The sequence below is a fragment of the Aethalodelphis obliquidens genome, unplaced genomic scaffold, assembly GCF_003676395.1.
Source record: "Aethalodelphis obliquidens isolate GAN/ISIS:26980383/991018 unplaced genomic scaffold, ASM367639v1 scaffold59, whole genome shotgun sequence".
Lineage (NCBI taxonomy): Eukaryota > Metazoa > Chordata > Mammalia > Artiodactyla > Delphinidae > Aethalodelphis > Aethalodelphis obliquidens.
Window position 1 is genome coordinate 177,316 of NW_020838003.1, and position 21,604 is coordinate 198,919.

Sequence of the window (21,604 nt, forward strand, 5' to 3'; positions counted from 1 at the left end):
CATTCTTTGCTCCTCCATAAGCAACTGTTCTTTTGTAGTTAATGCACATTATTTTGTTTGTATATGTTCTTACAAAATGTGTGCTGCTGTATTGTTGTACACATTGTATTACATATCTCATTTTTTTTACTTTTGTTCTTAAGCACATTGCTTTTAAGATCCATTCATGTTGATATGTGGATATATAATCCACTTTCCAAATATTGCATAGTTAAGATGACCATATACTTTATCATCTAAATCATAAAAGTAAAAGGGTTGCTATTAATAATTACACTAGAATAACAAGTTCAACAAGACTGTACTAAGCAAACTAAGCTGTATGGTCACTTTATGCTCCTAAATTCCATGCTGTTCACCCATGACATTTATTGATCTGCTCTTCCAGGGATGGACATCCAGGTTGTCTCCAACACCCTGCTATCAATAATAGCTTTTCAAACAGCCTCATACAGGTCCCATTATGGACCTGTGTGAGAATTTAACCAAAAAGATGTCTGTAGTGATTTGCAACTTTTTTACATAAGGAAGTATGAGAACACTGAAAAGATGAGCAAAGAAACAGAGGAGGAAATCGCAAAGCAACGTCTGGGGAATAAAGAGTGGTAGAGCATTTAAGTTAGAATGGAAGATTTTAGTAGGGAGGTAATGAAAGGTATGGCGAGAAAGGTTGCTTTGAGGCAAAACTGTGGGAGGGCCATGTATGTTGTGAACTTTATCTTGACAGTAATGGAGAGTCATTGAAGCATTTTGAGCAAGGGTGTGGGATGAGGGAAATGGTATTCTAGGAAGATTTACCTGATGATGCTGAATCAAATGTATAGCAGAGACTGGAAATGAAAAGACCTATTAAGGGAATATTTGAAAGCCAATATAGTACAGTAGTTAGCTATAGTACAATGTGAATTCCAAAGCCAGACTGTCTGGCTTCAAATCTAGTTCTACATTTACCAGTCTTAAGACCTCGTTTAAACTCCATGTGCCTCAGTTTCCTAAATTAGAGATTATCATAGTACTTCCTCATAGGGTTAAATGTCAAGAGCTTATAACAGTACTGGAACATAATAACTACTCTCAATGTTAGCTATTATTATTGCTGCAAGTCCAGAAGAAACTGAGATCAGTTTAAGCTAATCTGGTGGTAGAATATCTTAAACAACTTGAACTCATGCCCTGAAGAAAGTATCCTAATATCACCTAGTGTGTCATTCATGAACCCCACCTCTACAGTAAGAAAATCCTACAAGAGGCTTAGAATAAGGCAAAAAGGGTATTCTAAAAAAAACGAAAAAAAAGAAAAGAAACCTGTTGGCTCTCATTATGTGTAGTGTGCTAACTCCTGAGCAGGCATCACAATAATCTAATAAAGATTCAAGTTGATAATACATTATAGTTGCCACAAAAATAATGGTTAAATGTTATTTAATATTTGTGCATTTTCTCTGGGGACTCTTTTTTTCTTTTTAATTGGCATAGGCTTATAATATAATAAAGCATTAATCTGTCTTTCCAGCAATAAATTTTTTTTTTTTTTTTTTTGGCGGTGCGGCATGCTGGATCTTAGTTCCCCAAACAGGGATCAAACCCGCGCCCCCTGCAGTGGAAGTGATCAGTCCCAACCACTGGACCACCAGGTAAGTCACGGCAATACAAATTTTTAAGAAAACAATTTCCTCAACAAATGGCAAATAATTCCAAGATTAGGCTATGGAAGATTAGACTATGGGAGCTGCTGGAATGGAAGAACTAACTTCTGAACTGTTCATCAAAAAGATCTGAGAATGTTAGAATACAACACTCTCTGAATATGCACTGGTTACTGCAACTTTATTTTAAATAGTTAGGAAATGTAATGTATAGTATAAACCAAATAATATTAGAGGAATGTGATCATTCCATTAAAAATATCCAAAATATTTTTCTACCTTCTCTATAACAGTATACGCATTTTGTTAAGTATGACTACAAATTCTCAAATAATTAGCAATAAAAATGAACAGAAAAATTGAGATTTACATGCCTAAGTAAAACTTAATGCTTACATATAATGTAAATTTAATACATTTAAAGCATGGATCTAATCACAGTCTCAGCTTAAATGCAACATTCTTTAAGCAACATTTCCAGAACAAAATCCAGAGACGATCTCTCACCTCTGATCTCTCACAGCACTGGGTTTACCTCACACTGCCTTGTATTTTAGTATAATCTGTATGCATGTCTTCTTTTCTACCTGATTAGAAGAGACTGTGGCTAATTCACCTTTAGATCTACTACAGCATGTAGCATTCTGCTACAATTAATAAGCAGTTAATATTTGAATGACAAAACCTATTAAAATTTACATTCAAAAATGAATTCTGGGCTTACCATCAGAACATAAGACTTTTACCCACACCTTTTCTATTCTTTAAATTGTATTTCCTAAAATCTTGTAAAGGTTTTTTAATGCTTAAGATAACTTTTAACACTTTAAAAATATTTAGTTCAAAATACCATTTTTCTAAAAAATTGTACTATTTTTCATAATCTAATGACACTGCACTTTCTGCAAAGAACTTGTATGTCGCCATTAATTTTAGCAACTTATCAAAAGTTCAGCTTTCAACTACCCACATCTGAAGGTGTCATAATACCTAACATATATAATGAATATGAACCTATCATATGTAATGTCTGAAAACTTAAACCCTGAATTACTCTAAGATTGCAGGGCAGTCCTTTCACACTTCTAGACCTAGAAATACTTCTAAAGACAAATTTGACTGATTTTTCCCTTATTACCACCCTCCTCTTCAAACACTTTCATCTGAGCTCTTGGTTTCTTTCATCCACTCAGCTTAGCCTATGCTCTGGAAAAGGTCTGAAACTCATTCACATTGAATTAGCAAAGGACTGATAACAGCTGAATGTGAGGGCCTGGTGTGGGAGCCCTACCCCAGGTTTCTGTGCTCGATTTGCTAATGTAACCTTCCCAAGTCTTTGTTTCCACATGTATACAATGAAGATACTGGAATTGGAATTCATGACTCCTAAAATCCATTCCAGCTCAGGTTATCTCCCTTAAGGATGTTCGCAGCCTTATGCATTATTCATTCCCTCCGTTTATGGAGCACCTGAAACAGATAATCAAATACTGCAATTTCAATACTTATTCATTAAACAAATCTTCATTGAACACTTACTCTGTGCCAGACACTGTATTGCGTGCTTGCAATATCATAGTTCGTTGAGGTCTACTAGGTGATACAGAAGAACTGAGGAAAAGACTAAGGGAATTAAAGACGAGATCAAAGGGGTGATGCTTAGACTGTCTCTTCAATACAGCAGAAATTTCCCGTATTTGGGCGGGAGTACTCAACACTTTAGTGTTTAGTAAAGGGGGATGGATGGCGTGTACAAAAAGCGATGTAAAAAGGCAGGTTGAGTATTTTCAGCAGCTGGGTAACACAGGACAAGTGTTCCCTGTACTCACCCCAATTATAATCAGGCACGTTTTGCATGATGACTTGATTAACACGTGCCCCCAGCTAGACCACAAGTTCCACCACTGCAGAACAGCGTCTGCTTTCGCCCACCACTGTTCTCCCAAAGCCTAGCACGCTGCCCTGTGCTTATTAAGTGTTGAACAATTCATGAAGCGTCCGCCCTTGAGAGTTAAAATGTGCCATTTCCAAAATATCTTGAAGAATGAACCTCTTCCACTAAAAAGGCAGAGAAATCGCGGTGTCTTCTGCAGCCTACTTGAGCTCCTCGGAAAGAAGCAAACTCTAGAGCGCGGCTCTGCCTTCCCACCGTCACCCCTCAGCAACTCCTCAGGGACACAAATCCCATGAAGTCGCCGAGCCCTGCGGAAAGGGAGCTGAAGGCGGGCTACCACCCGCCCGGCGGCCCGGCCAGCGCTTTCCCGGACGCCCGCGCCAGGATTCCAGAGCGCAGTGGCGCCGCTGCCGCCTCAGGCTACGGGGCCCAGAAATGTCATATTTGGACGTTGCTGAGACAACAATAACCTGATTAACTTCCAGACGGATAGGCAGAGAAGATAAAACAATTCCAGTAAACAAAGAAATCTTCTACACTTGGACTCGGCTCCAGGCCGGTGACAACCGGTACGGAAGCAGGACAACTCACCGCACCGCCCCGGGACCTCTCCTAGGCGTGGAGGTAAAGCGCCCTCCAATGGTTACCGCGACATCACCTCGCGGTTCACCAGGCCATCCCCCTAGCGACGCCCAGCCTCGCGAGAGTAAGAACTGGGTTAAAGGGCTCTACGGAACTGAACTTCCTATACCTAGTGTTCCTACACGGAAAGGCCTGAAGGACCAACCGGAAGTCCTGGTTCAAACGCCACACAGAGAGCATCCTGGGGGCCGGAAGGAGGTGGAAACTCCTGCGTCCTACTGGAGTGCCCGCAGACGCGCATGGTAAGAGAGCGCGTAGCTGTTATAGAGGCTTGTTGCTGGAGCGCGTGGCTCGTGCGCGGAAGTCAGAGGTGACCGAAAGCCAGACGTCGCTGTAGAAGCTGACACTGCGAGCTATGGTGGGGCGATCCCGGCGGCGCGGAGCGGCCAAGTGGGCAGCTGCGCGAGCTAAGGCAGGTCGCGACCCAGCGGACGAAAATGACAATTTGGAATCTCCTCCCTCACCAGCGGACTCCAGCTACTACCAAGATAAGGTAGATGATTTCCATGAGGCCCGATCTCGGGCTGCCTTGGCTAAGGGGTGGAGCGAAGTGGAGAGTGGGGCCGAGGAGGAGGATGGCGATGAGGAGGAGGTTCTTGCCCTAGATATCGCCGATGAGGACGATGAAGATGAAGAGAGTGCGGGGAATGAGGAGGATGACGATGATGATGGTGGGAGCTCCATGCAGAGTGAGGCTGAGGCCTCGGTGGATCCCAGTTTGTCGTGGGGTCAGAGGAAAAAACTTTACTACGACACGGACTATGGTTCCAAGTCCCGAGGCCGGCAGAGTCAACAAGAAGTAGAGGAAGAGGAAAGAGAGGAGGAAGAGGAGGCACAGCTCATTCAGCGGCGTTTAGCCCAAGCTCTGCAAGAGGACGATTTTGGAGTTACCTGGGTGGAGGCCTTTGCAAAACCAGTACCTCGGGTAAATGAGGTTGAGACACGGGTCGTGAAGGATTTGGCGAAAGTTTCAGTGAGAGAGAAGCTGAAGATGCTGCGAAAGGAATCGCCAGAGCTCTTGGAGCTGATAGATGACCTGAAAGTTAAGTTGACAGAGGTGAAGGATGAGCTGGAGCCATTGCTACAGTTGGTGGAGCAAAAGATCATTCCACCTGGAAAAGGAAGCCAATACCTGAGGACCAAATACAACCTCTATTTGAACTACTGCTCCAACATCAGTTTTTATCTGATCCTGAAAGCTAGGAGAGTCCCTGCACATGGACATCCTGTCATAGAAAGGCTTGTTACCTACCGAAATTTGATCAACAAGCTGTCATTTGTGGATCAGAAGCTGTCCTCTGAGATTCGTCATCTGCTCACACTTAAAGATGATGCTGGAAAGGCAGAACTGAATCTAAAAGCAAAATCCACAAAGGCCAAGCCAAAATCTGTTTCTGCTGTTGCTGCCTCTGCTGTTACAGACCTTTCTGATGATTCTGATTTTGATGAAGCTGCACTGAAATACTATAAAGAAATAGAAGACGGACAAAAATTGAAGAGAAAGAAAGAAGATAGTACTGAAGAACAGGCTCTTGAAGTTCAAAATGCAAAGAGAGCCATTACTTATCAGATTGCTAAAAATAGGGGGCTTACACCTAGGAGAAAGAAGATTGATCGGAATCCCAGAGTGAAACACCGGGAGAAGTTCAGAAGAGCCAAAATTCGCAGAAGAGGCCAGGTTCGTGAAGTTCGTAGAGAAGAGCAACGTTATAGTGGTGAACTATCTGGCATTCGTGCAGGGGTTAAAAAGAGCATTAAGCTTAAATAAAGTTTTTGCTTAGCTTAAGTTTTTTGGCAATAATTTTGGATCAATAAATTTTTATTTTTAACTGGTGACATGATTGTATTAATATTTAATACCTAACCGTAAATTTTTAAAAGTCTGTCAATAGGGAAAATTGTTTGGGTTACTGCTTAATTTATTTGTGTTTTAATTTGGAATCAGATCACACTAAGAACTGCGGGAACAATATGAGGGTGCATGGGAAGAGAGATGGTGATGAAAAAAGTTCTCCAACATTCTGTCAAATAGTAGCCTAGGGAAATTCCACAGCTAGTTGTGGAGCAACAATCAAACTTATAGTACTTTTATAATTTTTCACATAAAGTGAAGAGAATGCACCTTTGGCAGTCATCTTATTTGTAAGACAGGCTATAATGTAGTTCTGACATTTCATTTACCTAAAGTATAATTCTCGAGCAGCATACTTGTTAATAATGAGTCTACTGTAAACTTATGGATTTTGTACATTTTATTGTGGTACAAGCTTAGGACTCAAGAGGAACTTGGTTAAAAACAGAAAGAGATATGCCTTAATTACATTAAATGTGAATATTTTTTAATAGTCCTTAATGTGGTAAGATAAAAATTCCATTTCCCCTTCTGTACTGGTGGGTGCTCTTTGTACACTTGCTGAAAATCTGGTATGATTACTACTGGGTAAGTGGTAACTAAAGGTGGTAACAAAATTACATTTTTCTTTATATTTATTCTGGTCTTTACAGTAGGGAAAAGATGAGATGGTGAACTTAAAAATTTTTAGGATGATGCCAGGGAGAAAATGAGAGGACTAGTGAAGGAAAGCACAAAGGACATCTTACCTATGTCACTGTTTATTCATTAAACATTGTGCTAGCTGCTAGAAATGCAGAGGTGGTCAGTGGTTGATATTTATTATTAAAACATTTACCACAAGTTTGTGCAGTGGTACTGTTCTCTTCCGTCAGAGATGAGGATGCTGAAATTCCCGGAGGTTAACTTCCTAAAGGACATATGCTTGGGATTTGGACCCAAGCCGGCTTAATTTGAGCCTTCATTCTTTTAACTTCTGGCTTACAACTGCTGCCAGAGTAGCGCACATGCCAGATTATTTTCTTATAAATAAAAAAGGAAAGTTAGAAATAAACGTTTATATTGAGTGCAAAGGTACTTTTGTAAGCATTTTATTTATATCCTTATTCCTCACAACTCTTACGTAGTAAATTCTATTATCCATATTTTAAGGATGAAGAAACTGGCAAAGAGAAGTAACTTTCTCAAGGTCATATAGCTATTAAGTGGTAGAACCAGGATTTCAGCCTAGCCTTTCTGGCTTAAGAGCCATATCCTATACTTCCTTTTCTGATATAGTAAAAAAGTACAGGTTTTGGAGTTAACTTACTAGGTTGATTTTGAGTTATACTTGATCTCTGACTCATTTTCTTCAGCTATATGGTACTATACCTACCTTGGGTATAGGTATATACATATAACAGTGGTTAAGAGCTGTGAGACAATAGAAAATATATATATATATTGGTTTCTGGCATAGAACTCCTAAAACCCTTGTAAATTCCTAAGTAGTAGGAGCAGTGGGAACAGCATTTGTTCTAATAAGGTGACTCTAAGTGAGCTCCTGGATGGGGGCCGGTCACCAGAAAGACCAAGCTGTGATTAGAAGCTTGGAATTTTCAGCCCCAGACCCCCGTGCTTCAGAGAGGGGAGAGAGGCTAGAGATGGAGTTAATAATTGTTCATGTCTATGTGAGGAGGCCTCCACAAAATCCCGATATTATGGGGTTTGGGGACCTTACAGGATGGTGAACACATCCTCGTACTGGGAGGGTGATGCACCCTACTCCATGGGGACAGCAGCTCCTGTGCTGGGGATCCTCCCAGTCTTCACCCTATGTACTTCTTTATCTAGCTGTTCATCTATGTTTTTCATCATGTTCTTTAGTAAAGTGTAAACATAAGTGTTTCCCTGAGTTCTGTGAGCCACTCTAGCAAATTAATCAAACCCAAGGTGGGAGTTATGGGAACGTCAGACTTAAAGTCCATCGATCAGAAGCACAGATAACAACCTGGACTTTGTGATTGGTATCTAAAGTGGAGTAGGGGCAGTCTTTTGGGACCGAGCCCTTAACCTGTGGGATCTGACGCTACCTCCAGGTAGACTGTCAGAGTTGGTTAAATTGTAGGACACCCAGCTGGTGTTGCAGAGAATTGCTTGGTGGGGGAAACATGGTGTCAGAAGTGTTGTGAGTGGTAATAGTGTGACAGTAAAGGAGAAACACACAGGTGGAAAACTCAAGTTTTTCTGTTTGAAGAGCAGGCTTCACCCAGATTCCTACCCCAGTTTCATCAATTAGTACCTGTGACTAGGGGCAAGTTACTTGATCTCTCTTCCTCAGTTTTTTCATCTGAACTGGGGATAGTAGTAGTAGTACCTACTTCATAGAATTATTATGAGGATAAAGTAAATTAATATATGTAATGCACTTAGAACAATGCCTGTTACACAGCAAACACCTAATAAGTGTTGGCTTTGGCTTTTTTTTTTTTTTTTTTTTTTTTTTGACACGCTGTGTGGCTTGTGGGATCTTAGCTCCCCAACCAGGGATCGAACCCGGGCCCTCAGCAGTGAAAGCTCGGAGTCCCACCAACCACTGGACCACCAGGAAACTCCCAGTGTTGGCTCTTATCACAGGTTGTGAGCATCCACATCTGACATACAGATGCTCAACACATAGCTAATAGTGTAGTGATTCCTATTCATTGCAGGAACATAGAGAATAAAATATAGTCGTATATGTAAAAATGCTTAAGAAATTAATATTCTAAGTTTGGAACAAGAGGGGAGCACTGGGTAAGTGAGCACATGAAGGGATATAGAAAATCTGGGACAGGACAAAAACAAGGAAATGAAGTTAGGGGTTGAAGGTATTTAATGTTCTACGTCGAATTTCTGCCACGTGTAAAGTTGTGCTAAGGAAAAAAAAATGTTATAAAGGAAGAAAAATCTTCCATCAAGGAAAGTGGAAAAAATTAAGACATATTTCTCCAGATGTATCACATATTCCTTTAGAGACCTCACAACACTATAAATATTAATTCATTCTGTAATAGCTAGGATCTAGATGGTACTATCCTATTTTATAAACATAAAAAGTGGCTTTGCCTGAGGTGAATTAACAGTAAACGAAGTAACAGAGAAACTACTGGATTTAATGTTTACATCTTCCAAATTTTGTATTTACTTAAAAAACATTTAAAGAGCACTGAGATGTGCTGGATACTGTCCTAACACATGAATAATAAATTGTTAACTATTCAGTATGATCATTTATCATAGAGACTCACTTTGTGAACTCAGGAGAGTTCACATGGATAAGAGTTCCAATAAAGTAGATTACTGGTGTCAGGCATCAATACAAAGCAACAACCTGTTAGTTTTATGTCAGCATGTTAAGCTATGGGCAGCTATTGAAAATACAAAATATTAAAAATTAAAGTAGAAGAAAATATCAAATTAGTGATGCAGTAACTTACTCTGCCACTAAATCAGCTGACTGGCTTCGGGCTAGTCAATTCTGTAAGCCATAGTTTCTCACCTATATTCTTACTTATGAAGGAGTTAATAAAATAAACATATCCCTTTAATTTTTGTGTGGAAATAAATTTGTCAGACTTTAATAGTCAAAACTTTTGGCAAACTGGGAAATTACTTTTTGTGATTTTTAAATATAAAAACTAGCTTAGGTAATGTGAATAACTGTATTCACATATCTGATACAGAAAATATTTGATATATCTGAGGAGTAGAGTCGCTTATTTTTCCTTGCTGGTTGTATGAAGTAAAAGAATTTTAATATGGTAATATAAGTTAACATTACCAAAATAATTCAGGAAAGGTGAAAATCAGTATAATTTACATCTCAGGGATCACAATGATGAACACGTACCACTTTCTGAATAGTAGATGATCCAAAAACATCATGTAGGATTCAACTACAGTTCCAAATCATTTAAACTGAATATTGCTTCAGGTAATAAGTCAGAGTTTTAAAAATCATTTCAAATATTGATTCTTTTTAAAACATTTGTGGTTTGCCATCACAAGTTTAAATGCAGAAACAGTATAGAAAATTTAACACCACCCACATCAACAAATGTTAAAGTTTTTAAATTTTGCTCAGTGTCATATCAAATTTTTTAATTTGATGTAGTTGTTTTAACTATGTGTTCCAGAAAATGTTTTCTTACATACATATTCTTTCAGCTATTCACTGGAGAAGAAAAACTGATTTTTTTATATTTGCTTCAAAGTGAAGCTTTGAATAATAATAAATATTAAGAATCAACACTTTTTATAACTATAAAACAAAACAAAAAACCTGCAGGAAACTAATAAAAATATTCTCTCTTAAGTGAAACTATACAGGGTAGCAATTAGGAGCTTGACCTCTGGAGCCAAGACAGAGTTTAAATCCCACTTTTACCACTTACTATGTGTCTTTCGTCTATTTACCTCTCTGTGTCTCAATTTCCTCACACTGAATAATATATGATTGTTATAGCCATTTAAATAGTTAAACCATATAACATACATTTAGGACAGCACCTGGCAGGGAGTAAGTGTTTCATGTTAGTTACTATTAATCCATTAAAAAAATAAATAAAAACAAAACTAATTTTCTCCCCTTGAAAGAGTTCATTTTCTCCTTGGTTTTGTCATACTGGTTCTTAAACCAGAATGCCTAAGGATCCATTGGTAAGTTTAAAACGCAAATTCTTGTGCCCTACCTCCACAACTTATTATTTAGCTGGCCTGGTGTAGACCCAGGGATCTGTATTTTTAAGAGACACCTCAGAGAATGCTTATCCAGAAGCTCTATAAAACACGTTGGGAAACACTGCTCTGAACACACAGCTTTTTAGGTTCTCTTTGCTTATAACATAGGCATGTGAATGAAATTAATTACAAGAATGAAATATGACGTGGTATTATTTACCATGAGACTACAAAAACTCTAGAGTAGTCCCATGAGAACCTGATGAAAGCAGTGGACCTTCCCCTCAGAACAATAACATAGGCCTAATTGTTACAAAGTCCAAGCTCGTACTGCTCATCACACAACAGGCCAATGAATCAAGAGAGGAGTTATTGGGGGGCAAGGAATAGTAACTTTATTTGGAAAGCCAGCAGACTAAGGGTGTCCAGAGAACTATCTTACCCAAGTTAGAATTCGGGCTTTTACACTAAAAAGGGAGGGGGTGTAGTTGGTTGTTACAAACTTCTTGGTGTCAGATTCCTTTGTTTTTGCAACTATCCACATAGATCAGGTCACTAAGTTCCTGTAAACCTGCAACAAGACAAATGTTACTCTCTGTTCTGTAACTTTTTATCTCTATATGAATGGAAAAGTGTCATACCTTTTTTTTTTTTAATTTTTGGCCACACCCCACAGCATGTGGGGTCTTAGTTCCCCAACCAGGGATTGAACCCGCACCCCCTGCACTGGAAAGCAGAGTCTTAACCACTGGACTACAGGGGAAGTCCCAAAAGTGTTATACCTTTAAAGGTCGGAGACTTGAAAATGAGCTATCCTGTATATTTCAGGCTATAGGCAACATTCTAATAGCAAAAGCAATAGAATACAAAGGTAAAATAAAAGAAACAGACCCAATATGGAGTTAGATTTGTTCTTCCCTATGACATAATCACAACATTTTACATACCATGTCATTGGATTCCTGGACTCTCTGAAGCCTGGAATACTCGGACTTCATAGGAGACTTTAGGGGACTGTTCCTTGTACCCTTAAGCATTGCTTTATATGGCATACATAAATAAATAAATAAATATATATATATATATATATAATATATATATATATATATATATATATATGGACCATCTTAATCATTGGTAGGTAAGGGGATTATTCAAAGTAGAAGACTAAAAAAAATTTTATTAGCACCTAGAATTTTTTATATTTATTCAGCGAGCTTTTAAACATACTTAAGTTTCTAAGCATATCATGCTTGAACATACACAAAAAGAGAGACTGCAGCCAAATAAATGTTTATTCCTTAAACTTCATATTCAGTCCAAATTTTCTGAATCACTTCTATTCAAGGTCTCTGATGGCCACAGGATCAAAGAATTTTGATAAGATTTTAGGAAGAGGAAAGGAATTGTTAATAAAAAGGTACGTGGGTGGGGGGAGGAGGTAGGGGCATGAGAACTATTAAACGAGTAAATGTGTTGTGCATTGAAAAAGGAGAAACTCAAAGATGTCAACTTTGGGTGTAGACACTCTGGTAGAAGAGACAGACACAGTTGGAGCAATTAACTGCCCTAGTTAGCATGCTATGGGACCTCCAAAGAGGCATGTACCTCTCTACTTAAGGAGGCCAGAGAAGATCTGTTTGAGTGAAATCTTGAGGGAAGAGTGGGTGTGGCAATATAAGGAATGTCAAACATGTTAAAGTTTATCCAGAGCCAACAAGGGTGAAGCAAGCGCAGGAAAATAATATCAGCAAAGTGGGGAGGGTTTAGATCAGGAATGATCTTAAGGAGCTTAGATTGTATACCAGGTATAGGGAAGGCAACCAGGGTTTTCAAGAATCAGTGTGACATAATTAGATCAACCTTCAGAAGATTAAGTTACTCATTCTAGCTGCTGGAGTTAGAATAGATTAAAAATAGAGGCATGAAAAACAGGTAGGAGTCCTTTGCAATAACACAGGCAAGAAAAGATGAAAATTTCAATTAAAGCAAAGAGGACAAATTCAGGGTCAGATATGAGAGAAATTTAGAAGAAAATCTGAAAAAAAAGCATGAAAATTGGAACAAAGTGTGGACAAAGTCATAGACGGTCAGCAAAAGCAAACAACGAAGTAGTTTCAGCAATTCTATTAAGATATTAAAACTCTAAATAGACACAAAATATGATAAGCTCCTCTAGGGTAGGCCTCTTGAGTTCTACTCCACAGTATACACAAGGAACACAACTTTGCTGTTAGTAGATCTTCATTAAAAAGATATAACATAATAAAAAAAGATAATTATCAAACTATTCATCAAAATAGTCCTTCAACATGTTTTATTTTCTATTATAAAGGTAACACATTCATTACAGACTACTTGCAAATGCAGAAAAATAGAAAATTGGAAAAATACATCCATATTTCTACCACCCAAAGAAAAGTGCCATTGTTTGATCTTGATTAAATATATTGCTTAAGGGGACTTCCCTGGTGGCGCAGTGGTTAAGAATCCACCTGCCAGTGCAGGGAACACAGGTTCGATCCCTGGTCCAGAAGATCCCACATGCCACAGAGCAACTAACCCTGGGTGCCACAACTACTAAGCCTGCGCTCTAGAGCCCACGAGCCACAACTACTGAGCCCACACGCCACAACTACTGCAGCCCACGTGCCTAGAGCCCGTGCTCCACAACAAGAGAAGCCACCGCAATGAGAAGCCTACGCACGGCAACGAAGAGTAGCCCCCACTCGTTGCAACCAGAGAAAGCCCACATGCAGCAATGAAGACCCAACACAGCTAAAAATAAATAAATTAAATAAATAAATTTAAAATATATATATATAGCTTAAGCTAAATATATTTCTTTAGAGTGCATTGTACTCTTAATAAGAGTATTGCATTAAGAGTAGTGCTCATAAGAGAGGTGGCCAGATGTTAAAAGTAGGAAGACCCTGAACTCACCTTCTCTGACAGACATACCAAAATTTCAACTAATTACAGAGCAGCAACCTATGAGAACAACCTGAAGACTAGCAGGAAAGATTTTCCACAACTAAATACATAAAGAAGGAATCACGAGATGGGTAGGAAGGGTAGAGAGGCAGTATAGTCAGGACCCACACCCCCCGAATCTGGTGACCCACAAGCAAGAGGAATATTTTAATCATAGAGGTCCTTCCCCAAAGTGTGAGGAGGCTGAGCATCACATCAAGCTCCCCAGCCTGGTTGTCATGCACCAGGAAGACAAGACCTCAGCACTTCTGGCTTTGAAAACCAGCAGGGCACATGTTCAGGAGAGCCAGAGGGCTATAGGAAGCAGACTTGACTCTTAAAGGGCACTTGCAAAATCTCACATGTTCCAAGTCCCAGCAGAGAGGTAGTACTCTGAAATAAGCCTGGATCAAACTGGTGATCTTGGAGAGCCTCTTGGTGAGGCAGGAGGCAACTGGGACTCCCCTTGGAAGTGAAGATGTTGGCAGCAGCCATTTTGGGGGAGCTCATTCTACTGTGATAACAGCATTGCTGATAAGTTCCACCCTGGAATCCTCCCTGCAGTTTATTAGCACCGGGGACCCAGTCCTGCCTCACAGCTGGCCACAGCAGCTACAGCATAAGGCACAGCCTTGCAGCCAACTGGGCCAGGGGTCAGCTCCTCCAACCAGCACACCCACAGTAGTCAGCCCCACCACAAAAGAACGTCACACACAGCCCATATGGGGGGGCACCCCTAGAGCATATAGCTCTGGTGACCAGAGGGTAGCATGCTGATGGGCCCCATAGGATTTCTTTTACACAAGGCTACTTCTCTAAGATCAGGAAATGTAGGGAGTTCCTTGGTGATCTAGTGGTTGGGATTCGGCACTTTCACTGCTGTGACCCAGGTTCAATCCCTGGTCAGGGAACTAAGATCCCACAAGCTGCACTGCATGGCCAAAAATAAAATAACAATAAGAATAGGAAGTGTAACCAACCTACCTGACACATAGAAATAAACATAGAGAATTGAGCAAAATGAGGAGACAGAGGCATATGTTCCGAACAAAGAGGCATAACCTCAGAAAAAGAACTAAATGAAGTAGAGATAAGCAATCAACCTGATAAAGGGTTCTAGGTAAGACCATAAAGACGCTCACTGAACTGGGGAGGAGAACGGATGAACACAGTGAGAATTTCAACAAAGAGTTAGAAAACATAAAGAGGAACCAAACAGAGCTGAAGAATAGAGTAACTTAAATTTAAAAATACACTAGAAGGAATCAACAACAGTAGATTAGATGATACACAGAAATGGATCGGTAATCTGGAAGACAGAGTAGTGGAAACTGCCTAAGCTGAACAGAAAAAAGAATTTTAAAAAATGAGGATATTTTAAGAGACCTCTGGGACAACATCAAGCATACTAACATTTCCATTACAGGGATCCCAGAAGGAGAAGAGAAAGAGAAAGGGGCAGAAAACTTATTTGAAGAAATAATAGTTGAAAACTACCCCAACCTGGGTAAGCAAACAGATATTCAGGTCCAGGAAGCACAGAGTCTCAAACAAGATGAACCCAAAGAGGTCCACACAAAGGCACATTAAAATTAAAATGCCAAAAATTAAAGATAAAGAGAGAATCTTAAAAGCAGCAAGAGAAAAGCAACTAGTTACATACAAGGGAACTTCCGTAAGGCTATAGCTATAAACTGACTTTTCAACAAAAACTTTGCAAGCCAGAAGGAAAAAAAAAAACAAAACTACAACCAAGAATACTCTACCCAGCAAAGTTATCATTCAAACTTGAAAGAGAGATAGAATTTAACAGACAATGAATAGCTAAAAGATTTCAGCACCACTAAACCAGCTTTAAAAGAAACGTTAAAGGGACTTCTCTAAGCCAAAAAGAAAAGTCTACTACTAGAAATATAAAAAATACAGGGAGAGGAAGCAAGATGGCGGAGTAGAAGGACGTACTCTCACTCCCTCTTATGAGAACACCAGAATCACAACTAGCTGCTGGACAATCATCGACAGGAAGACATTGGAACTCACCAAAAAAGATACCCCACATCCAAAGACAAAGGAGAAGCCACAATGAGACGGTAGGAGGGGCTCAATCACAGTAAAATCAAACCCCATAACTGCTGGGTGGGTGACTCACAGACTGGAGAACACTTATACCACTCCACCCACTGGAGTGAAGGTTCTGAGCCCCACGTCAGGCTTCCCAACCTGGGGGTTCAGCAACGGGAGGAGGAATTCCTAGAGAATCAGACTTTGAAGGCTAGTGGGATTTGATTGCAGGACTTCAACAGGACTGAGGGAAACAGAGACTCCACTCTTGGAGGGCACACACAAAGTGGTGTGCGCATCGAGACCCAGTGAAAGGACTAGTGACACCAGGGGAGACTGAACCAGACCTACCTCCTAGTGTTGGAGGGTCTCCTGCAGACGCGGAGGGTGGCTGTGTCTCACCATGACGACAAGGACACTAGCAGCAGAAGTTCTGGGAAGTACTCCTTGGTGTGACACCTCCCAGAGTCTGTCATTAGCCCCACCAAAGAGCCCAGGTAGGCTCCAGTGTTGGGTTGCCTCAGGCCAAACAACAAACAGGGAGGGAACCCAGCCGCACCCATCAGCAGTCAAGCGGATTGAAGTTTTACTGAGCTCTGCCCACCAGAGCAACAGTCAGCTCTACCCACCACCAGTTCCTCCCATCAGGAAACTTACACAAGCCTCTTAGATAGCCTCATCCACCAGAGGGCAGAGAGCAGAAGCAAGAAGAACTACAATCCTGCAGCCTGTGGAACAAAAACCACATTCACAGAAAGAGAGACAAGATAAAAACTCAGCGGGCTATGTACCAGATGAAGGAACAAGATAAAACCCCAGAAAACAACTAAATGAAGTGGAGATAGGCAACCTTCCAGAATTCAGAATAATGATAGTGAAGATGATCCAGGACCTAGGAAAAAGAATGGAGGCAAAGACTAAGAAGATGCAAGAAATGTTTAACAAAGACCTAGAAGAATTAAAGAACAAACAAACAGAGATGGGTCTTCCCTGGTGGCGCAGTGGTTGAAAGTCCGCCTGCCGATGCAGGGGACATGGGTTCATGCCCCGGTCCGGGAAGATCCCACATGCCGCGGAGCAGCTAGGCCCATGGCCGCTAAGCTTGCGTGTCCAGAGCCTGTGCTCTACAACAGGAGAGGCCACAACAGTGAGAGGTCCGCGTACCCCCCCCCCAAAAAAACACAGATGAACAATACAATAACTGAAATGAAAACTACACTAGAAGGAATCAATAGCAGAATAACTGTGGCAGAAGAACGGATAAGTGACCTGGAAGACAGAATAGTGGAATTCACTGCTGTGGAACAGAATAAAGAAAAAAGAATGAAAAGAAATGGAGATAGCCTAAGAGACCTCTGGGACAACATTAAGCGCAACAACATTCGCATTATAGGGGTCCCAGAAGAAGAGAGAGAGAAAGGACCAGAGACAATATTTGAAGAGATTATAGTCGAAAATTTCCCTAACATGGGAAAGGAAATAGCCACCCAAGTCCAGGAAGCACAGTGAGTCCTATACAGATAAACCAAAGGAGAAACATGCCAAGACACATAGTAATCAAATTGGCAAAATTAAAGACAGAGAAAAATTACTGAAAGCAGCAAGGGAAAAACGACAAATAACATACAAGGGAACTCCCATAAGGTTAACAGCTGATTTCTCAGCAGTCACTCTACAAGCCAGAAGGGAGTGGCATGATATACTTAAAGTGATGAAAGGGAAGAACCTACAACCAAGATTACCCTACCCGGCAAGGATCTCATTCAGATTCGATGGAGAAATCAAAAGCTTTACAGACAAGCAAAAGCTAACAGAATTCAGCACCAACAAACCAGCTCAATAACAAATGCTAAAGGAACTTCTCTAAGTGGGAAACACAAGAGAAGAAAAGGACCTACAAAAACAAACCCAAAACAATTAAGAAAATGGTCATAGGAACATACATATCAATAATGACCTTAAACATGAATGGATTAAATGCTCCAACCAAAAGACACAGGCTTGTTGAATGGATACAAAAACAAGACCCATAGATATACTGTCTACAAGAGACCCACTTCAGACCTAGGGACACATACAGACTGAAAGTGAGGGGATGGAAAAAGATATTCCATGCAAATGGAAATCAGAAGAAAGCTGGAGTAGCAATACTCGCATCAGATAAAATAGACTTTAAAATAAAGAATGTTACAAGAGACAAGGAAGGACACTACATAATGATCAAGGGATCAATCCAAGAAGAAGATATAGCAGCTATAAACATATATGCACCCAACATAAGTGCACCTCAATACATAAAGCAACTGCTAACAGCTCTAAAAGAGGAAATCGACAGTAACACAATAATAGTGGGGGACTTTAACACCTCACTTACACCAACGGACAGATCATCCAAAATGAAAATAAATAAGGAAACAGTAGCTTTAAATGACACAATAGACCAGATAGATTTAATTGATATTTATAGGACATTCCATCCAAAAACAGCAGATTACACTTTCTTCTCTAGTGTGCAAGGAACATTCTCTGGGATAGATCACATCTTGGGTCACAAATCAAGCCTCAGTAAATTTAAGAAAACTGAAATCATATCAAGCATCTTTTCTGACCACAACGCTTTGAGATTAGAAATAAATTACAAGGAGAAAAACGTAAAAAACACAAAGACATGGAGGCTAAACAATACATTACTAAATAACCAAGAGATCACTGAAGAAATCAAAGAGGAAATCAAAAACTACCTGGAGACAAATGACAATGAAAACACGACAATCCAAAACCCATGGGATGCAGCAAAAGTAGTTCTAAGAGGGAAGTTTATAGCTATACAAGCCTACTTCAAGAAACAAGAAAACTCTCAAATAAACAATCTAAACTTACACCTAAAGGAACTAGAGAAAGAAGAACAAACAAAAGCCAAAGTTAGCAGAAGGAAAGAAATCATAAAGATTAGAGCAGAAATAAATGAAATAGAAACAAAGAAAACAATAGCAAAGATCAATAAAACTAAAAGCTGGTTCTTTGAGAAGATAAACAAAATTGATAAACTATTAGCCAGACTCATCAAGAAAAAGAGGGAGAGGACTCAAATCAATAAAATTAGAAATGAAAAAGAAGTTACAACAAACACTGCAGAAATACAAAGCATCCTAAGAGACTACTACAAGCAACTCTATGGCAATAAAATGGACAACCTGGAATAAATGGACAAATTCTTAGAAAGGTATAACCTTCCAAGACTGAGCCAGGAAGAAACAGAAAATATGAACAGACCAATCACAAGTAATGAAATTTAAACTGTGATTAAAAGTCTTCCAACAAACAACAAAAGTCCAGGACCAGACGGCTTCACAGGTGAATTCTATCAAACATTTAGAGAAGAGCTAACACCTACCCTTCTCAAACACTTCCAAAAACTGCAGAGGAAGGAACACTCCTAAACTCATTTTATGAGGCCACCATCACCCTGATACCAAAACCAGACAAAGATACTACAAAAAAAGAAAATTACAGACCAATATCACCGATGAATATAGATGCAAAAATCCTCAACAAAATACTAGCAAACAGAATCCAACAACACATTAAAAGGATCATACACCATGATCAAGTGGGATTTATCCCAGGGATGCAAGGATTCTTCAATATATGCAAATCAATCAATGTGATACACCATATTAACAAATTGAAAAATAAAAACCATATGATCATCTCAATAGATGCAGAAAAAGCTTTTGACAAAATTCAACAAGTTTTATGATAAAAACTTTCCAGAAATTGGACATAGAGGGAAGCTACCTCAACATAATAAAGTCCATATACGACAAACCCACAGCAAACATCATTCTCAATGGTGAAAAACTGAAAGCATTTCCTCTAAGATCAGGAACAAGACAAGGATGTCCACTCTCACCACTATTATTTAACATAGTTTTGGAAGTCCTAGCCACGGCAATCAGAGAAGAGAAAGAAATAAAAGGAATACAAATTGGAAAAGAAGAAGTAAAACTGTCACTGTTTGCAGATGACATGATACTATACATAGAGAATCCTAAAAATGCCACCAGAAAACTACTAGAGCTAATCAATGAATTTGGTAAAGTAGCAGGATACAAAATTAATGCACAGAAATCTCTTGCATTCCTATATACTGATGATGAAAAATCTGAAAGAGAAATTAAGGAAACACTCCCATTTACCACTGCAACAAAAAGAATAAAATACCTAAGAATAAACCTACCTAGGGAGACAAAAGACCTGTATGCAGAAAACTATAAGACACTGATGGAAGAAATTAAAGATGATACCAACAGATGGAGAGATATAACATGTTCTTGGATTGGAAGAATCAATATTGTGAAAATGACTATACTACCCAAAGCAATTTACAGATTCAATGCAATCCCTATCAAATTACCAATGGCATTTTTTACAGAACTAGAACAAAAAATCTTAAAATTTGTATGGAGACACAAAAGACCCCGAATAGCCAAAGCAGTCTTGAGGGAAAAAAACAGAGCGGGAGGAATCAGACTCCCTGACTTCAGACTATACTACAAAGCTACAGTAATCAAGACAATATGGTACTGGTATAAAAACAGAAACATAGATCAATGGAACAAGATAGAGAGCCCAGAGATAAACTCACACACCTATGGTCAACTAATCTATGACAAAGGAGGCAAGGATATACAATGGAGAAAAGACACTCTCTTCAATAAGTGGTGCTGGGAAAACTGGACAGCTACATGTAAAAGAATGAAATTAGAACACTCCCTAACACCATACACAAAAATAAACTCAAAATGGATTTGAGACCTAAATTTAAGACCGGACACTATAAAACTCTTAGAGGTAAACATAGGAAGAACATTCTTTGACATAAATCACAGCAAGATCTTTTTTGATCTACCTCCTAGAGTAAAGGAAATAAAAACAAAAATAATAAAAAAAATTTAAAAATGGGACATAATGAAACTTAAAAGCTTTTGCACAGCAAAGGAAACCATAAACGAGATGAAAAGACAACCCTCAGAATGGGAGAAAATGTTTGCAAACAAATCAACGGACAAAGGATTAATCTCCAAAATATATAAACAGCTCATGCAGCCCAATATTAAAGAAACAAACAACCCAATCCAAAAATGGGCAGAAGACCTAAATAGACATTTCTCCAAAGAAGACATACAGATGGCCAAGAAGCACATGGAAAGCTGCTCAACATCACTAATTATTAGAGAAATGGGAATCAAAACTACAATGAGGTATCACCTCACACCAGTTAGAATGGGTATCATCTGAAAATCTACAAACAACAAATGCTGGAGAGGGTGTGGAGAAAAGGGAACACTCTTGCCCTGTTGGTGGGAATGTAAATTGATACAGCCACTATGGAGAACAGTATGGAGGTTCCTTAAAAAACTAAAAATAGAATTACCATCTGATCCAGCAATCCCACTACTGGGCATATACCCAGAGAAAACCATAATTCAAAAAGACACATGCACCCCAATGTTCACTGCAGCACTATTTACAATAGCCAGGACATGGAAGCAACCTAAATGCCCATCGACAGACGAATGGATAAAGAAGTTGTAGTACATATATACAATGGAATATTACTCCGCCATAAAAAGGAACGAAATTGGGTCATTTGTTGAGACATGGATGGATCTAGAGACTGTCGCACAGAGTGAAATAAGTCAGAAAGAGAAAAACAAATATCGTATATAACGCATGTATGTGGAACCTAGAAAAATGGTACAGATGAACCGGTTTGCAGGGCAGAAGTTGAGACACAAATGTAGAGAACAAACGTATGGACACCAAGGGGAG

General features: G+C 39.4%; 2 protein-coding genes across 2 annotated transcripts in view; one reads left to right on the forward strand and one right to left on the reverse strand.

Annotated features, from left to right (window-relative positions):
• The window catches only part of JCHAIN (joining chain of multimeric IgA and IgM), a 35,008-nt gene extending 31,490 nt beyond the window's left edge, over positions 1-3,518 (reverse strand). Inside the window, exon 1 of the mRNA XM_027087457.1 lies at positions 3,476-3,518. Coding sequence (XP_026943258.1) covers positions 3,476-3,503 — 28 coding nt within the window. The 5' untranslated portion in view covers positions 3,504-3,518. The remainder of the gene's footprint in view (positions 1-3,475) is intronic.
• Positions 3,519-4,229: 711 nt separating this feature from the next.
• Positions 4,230-6,018, forward strand: UTP3 (UTP3 small subunit processome component). Its single transcript, XM_027087455.1, has one exon. It carries the CDS (start codon positions 4,538-4,540, stop codon positions 5,948-5,950), a length of 1,413 nt encoding a protein of 470 aa, XP_026943256.1. The 5' UTR covers positions 4,230-4,537; the 3' UTR covers positions 5,951-6,018.
• The last annotated feature ends 15,586 nt before the right edge of the window (positions 6,019-21,604 follow it).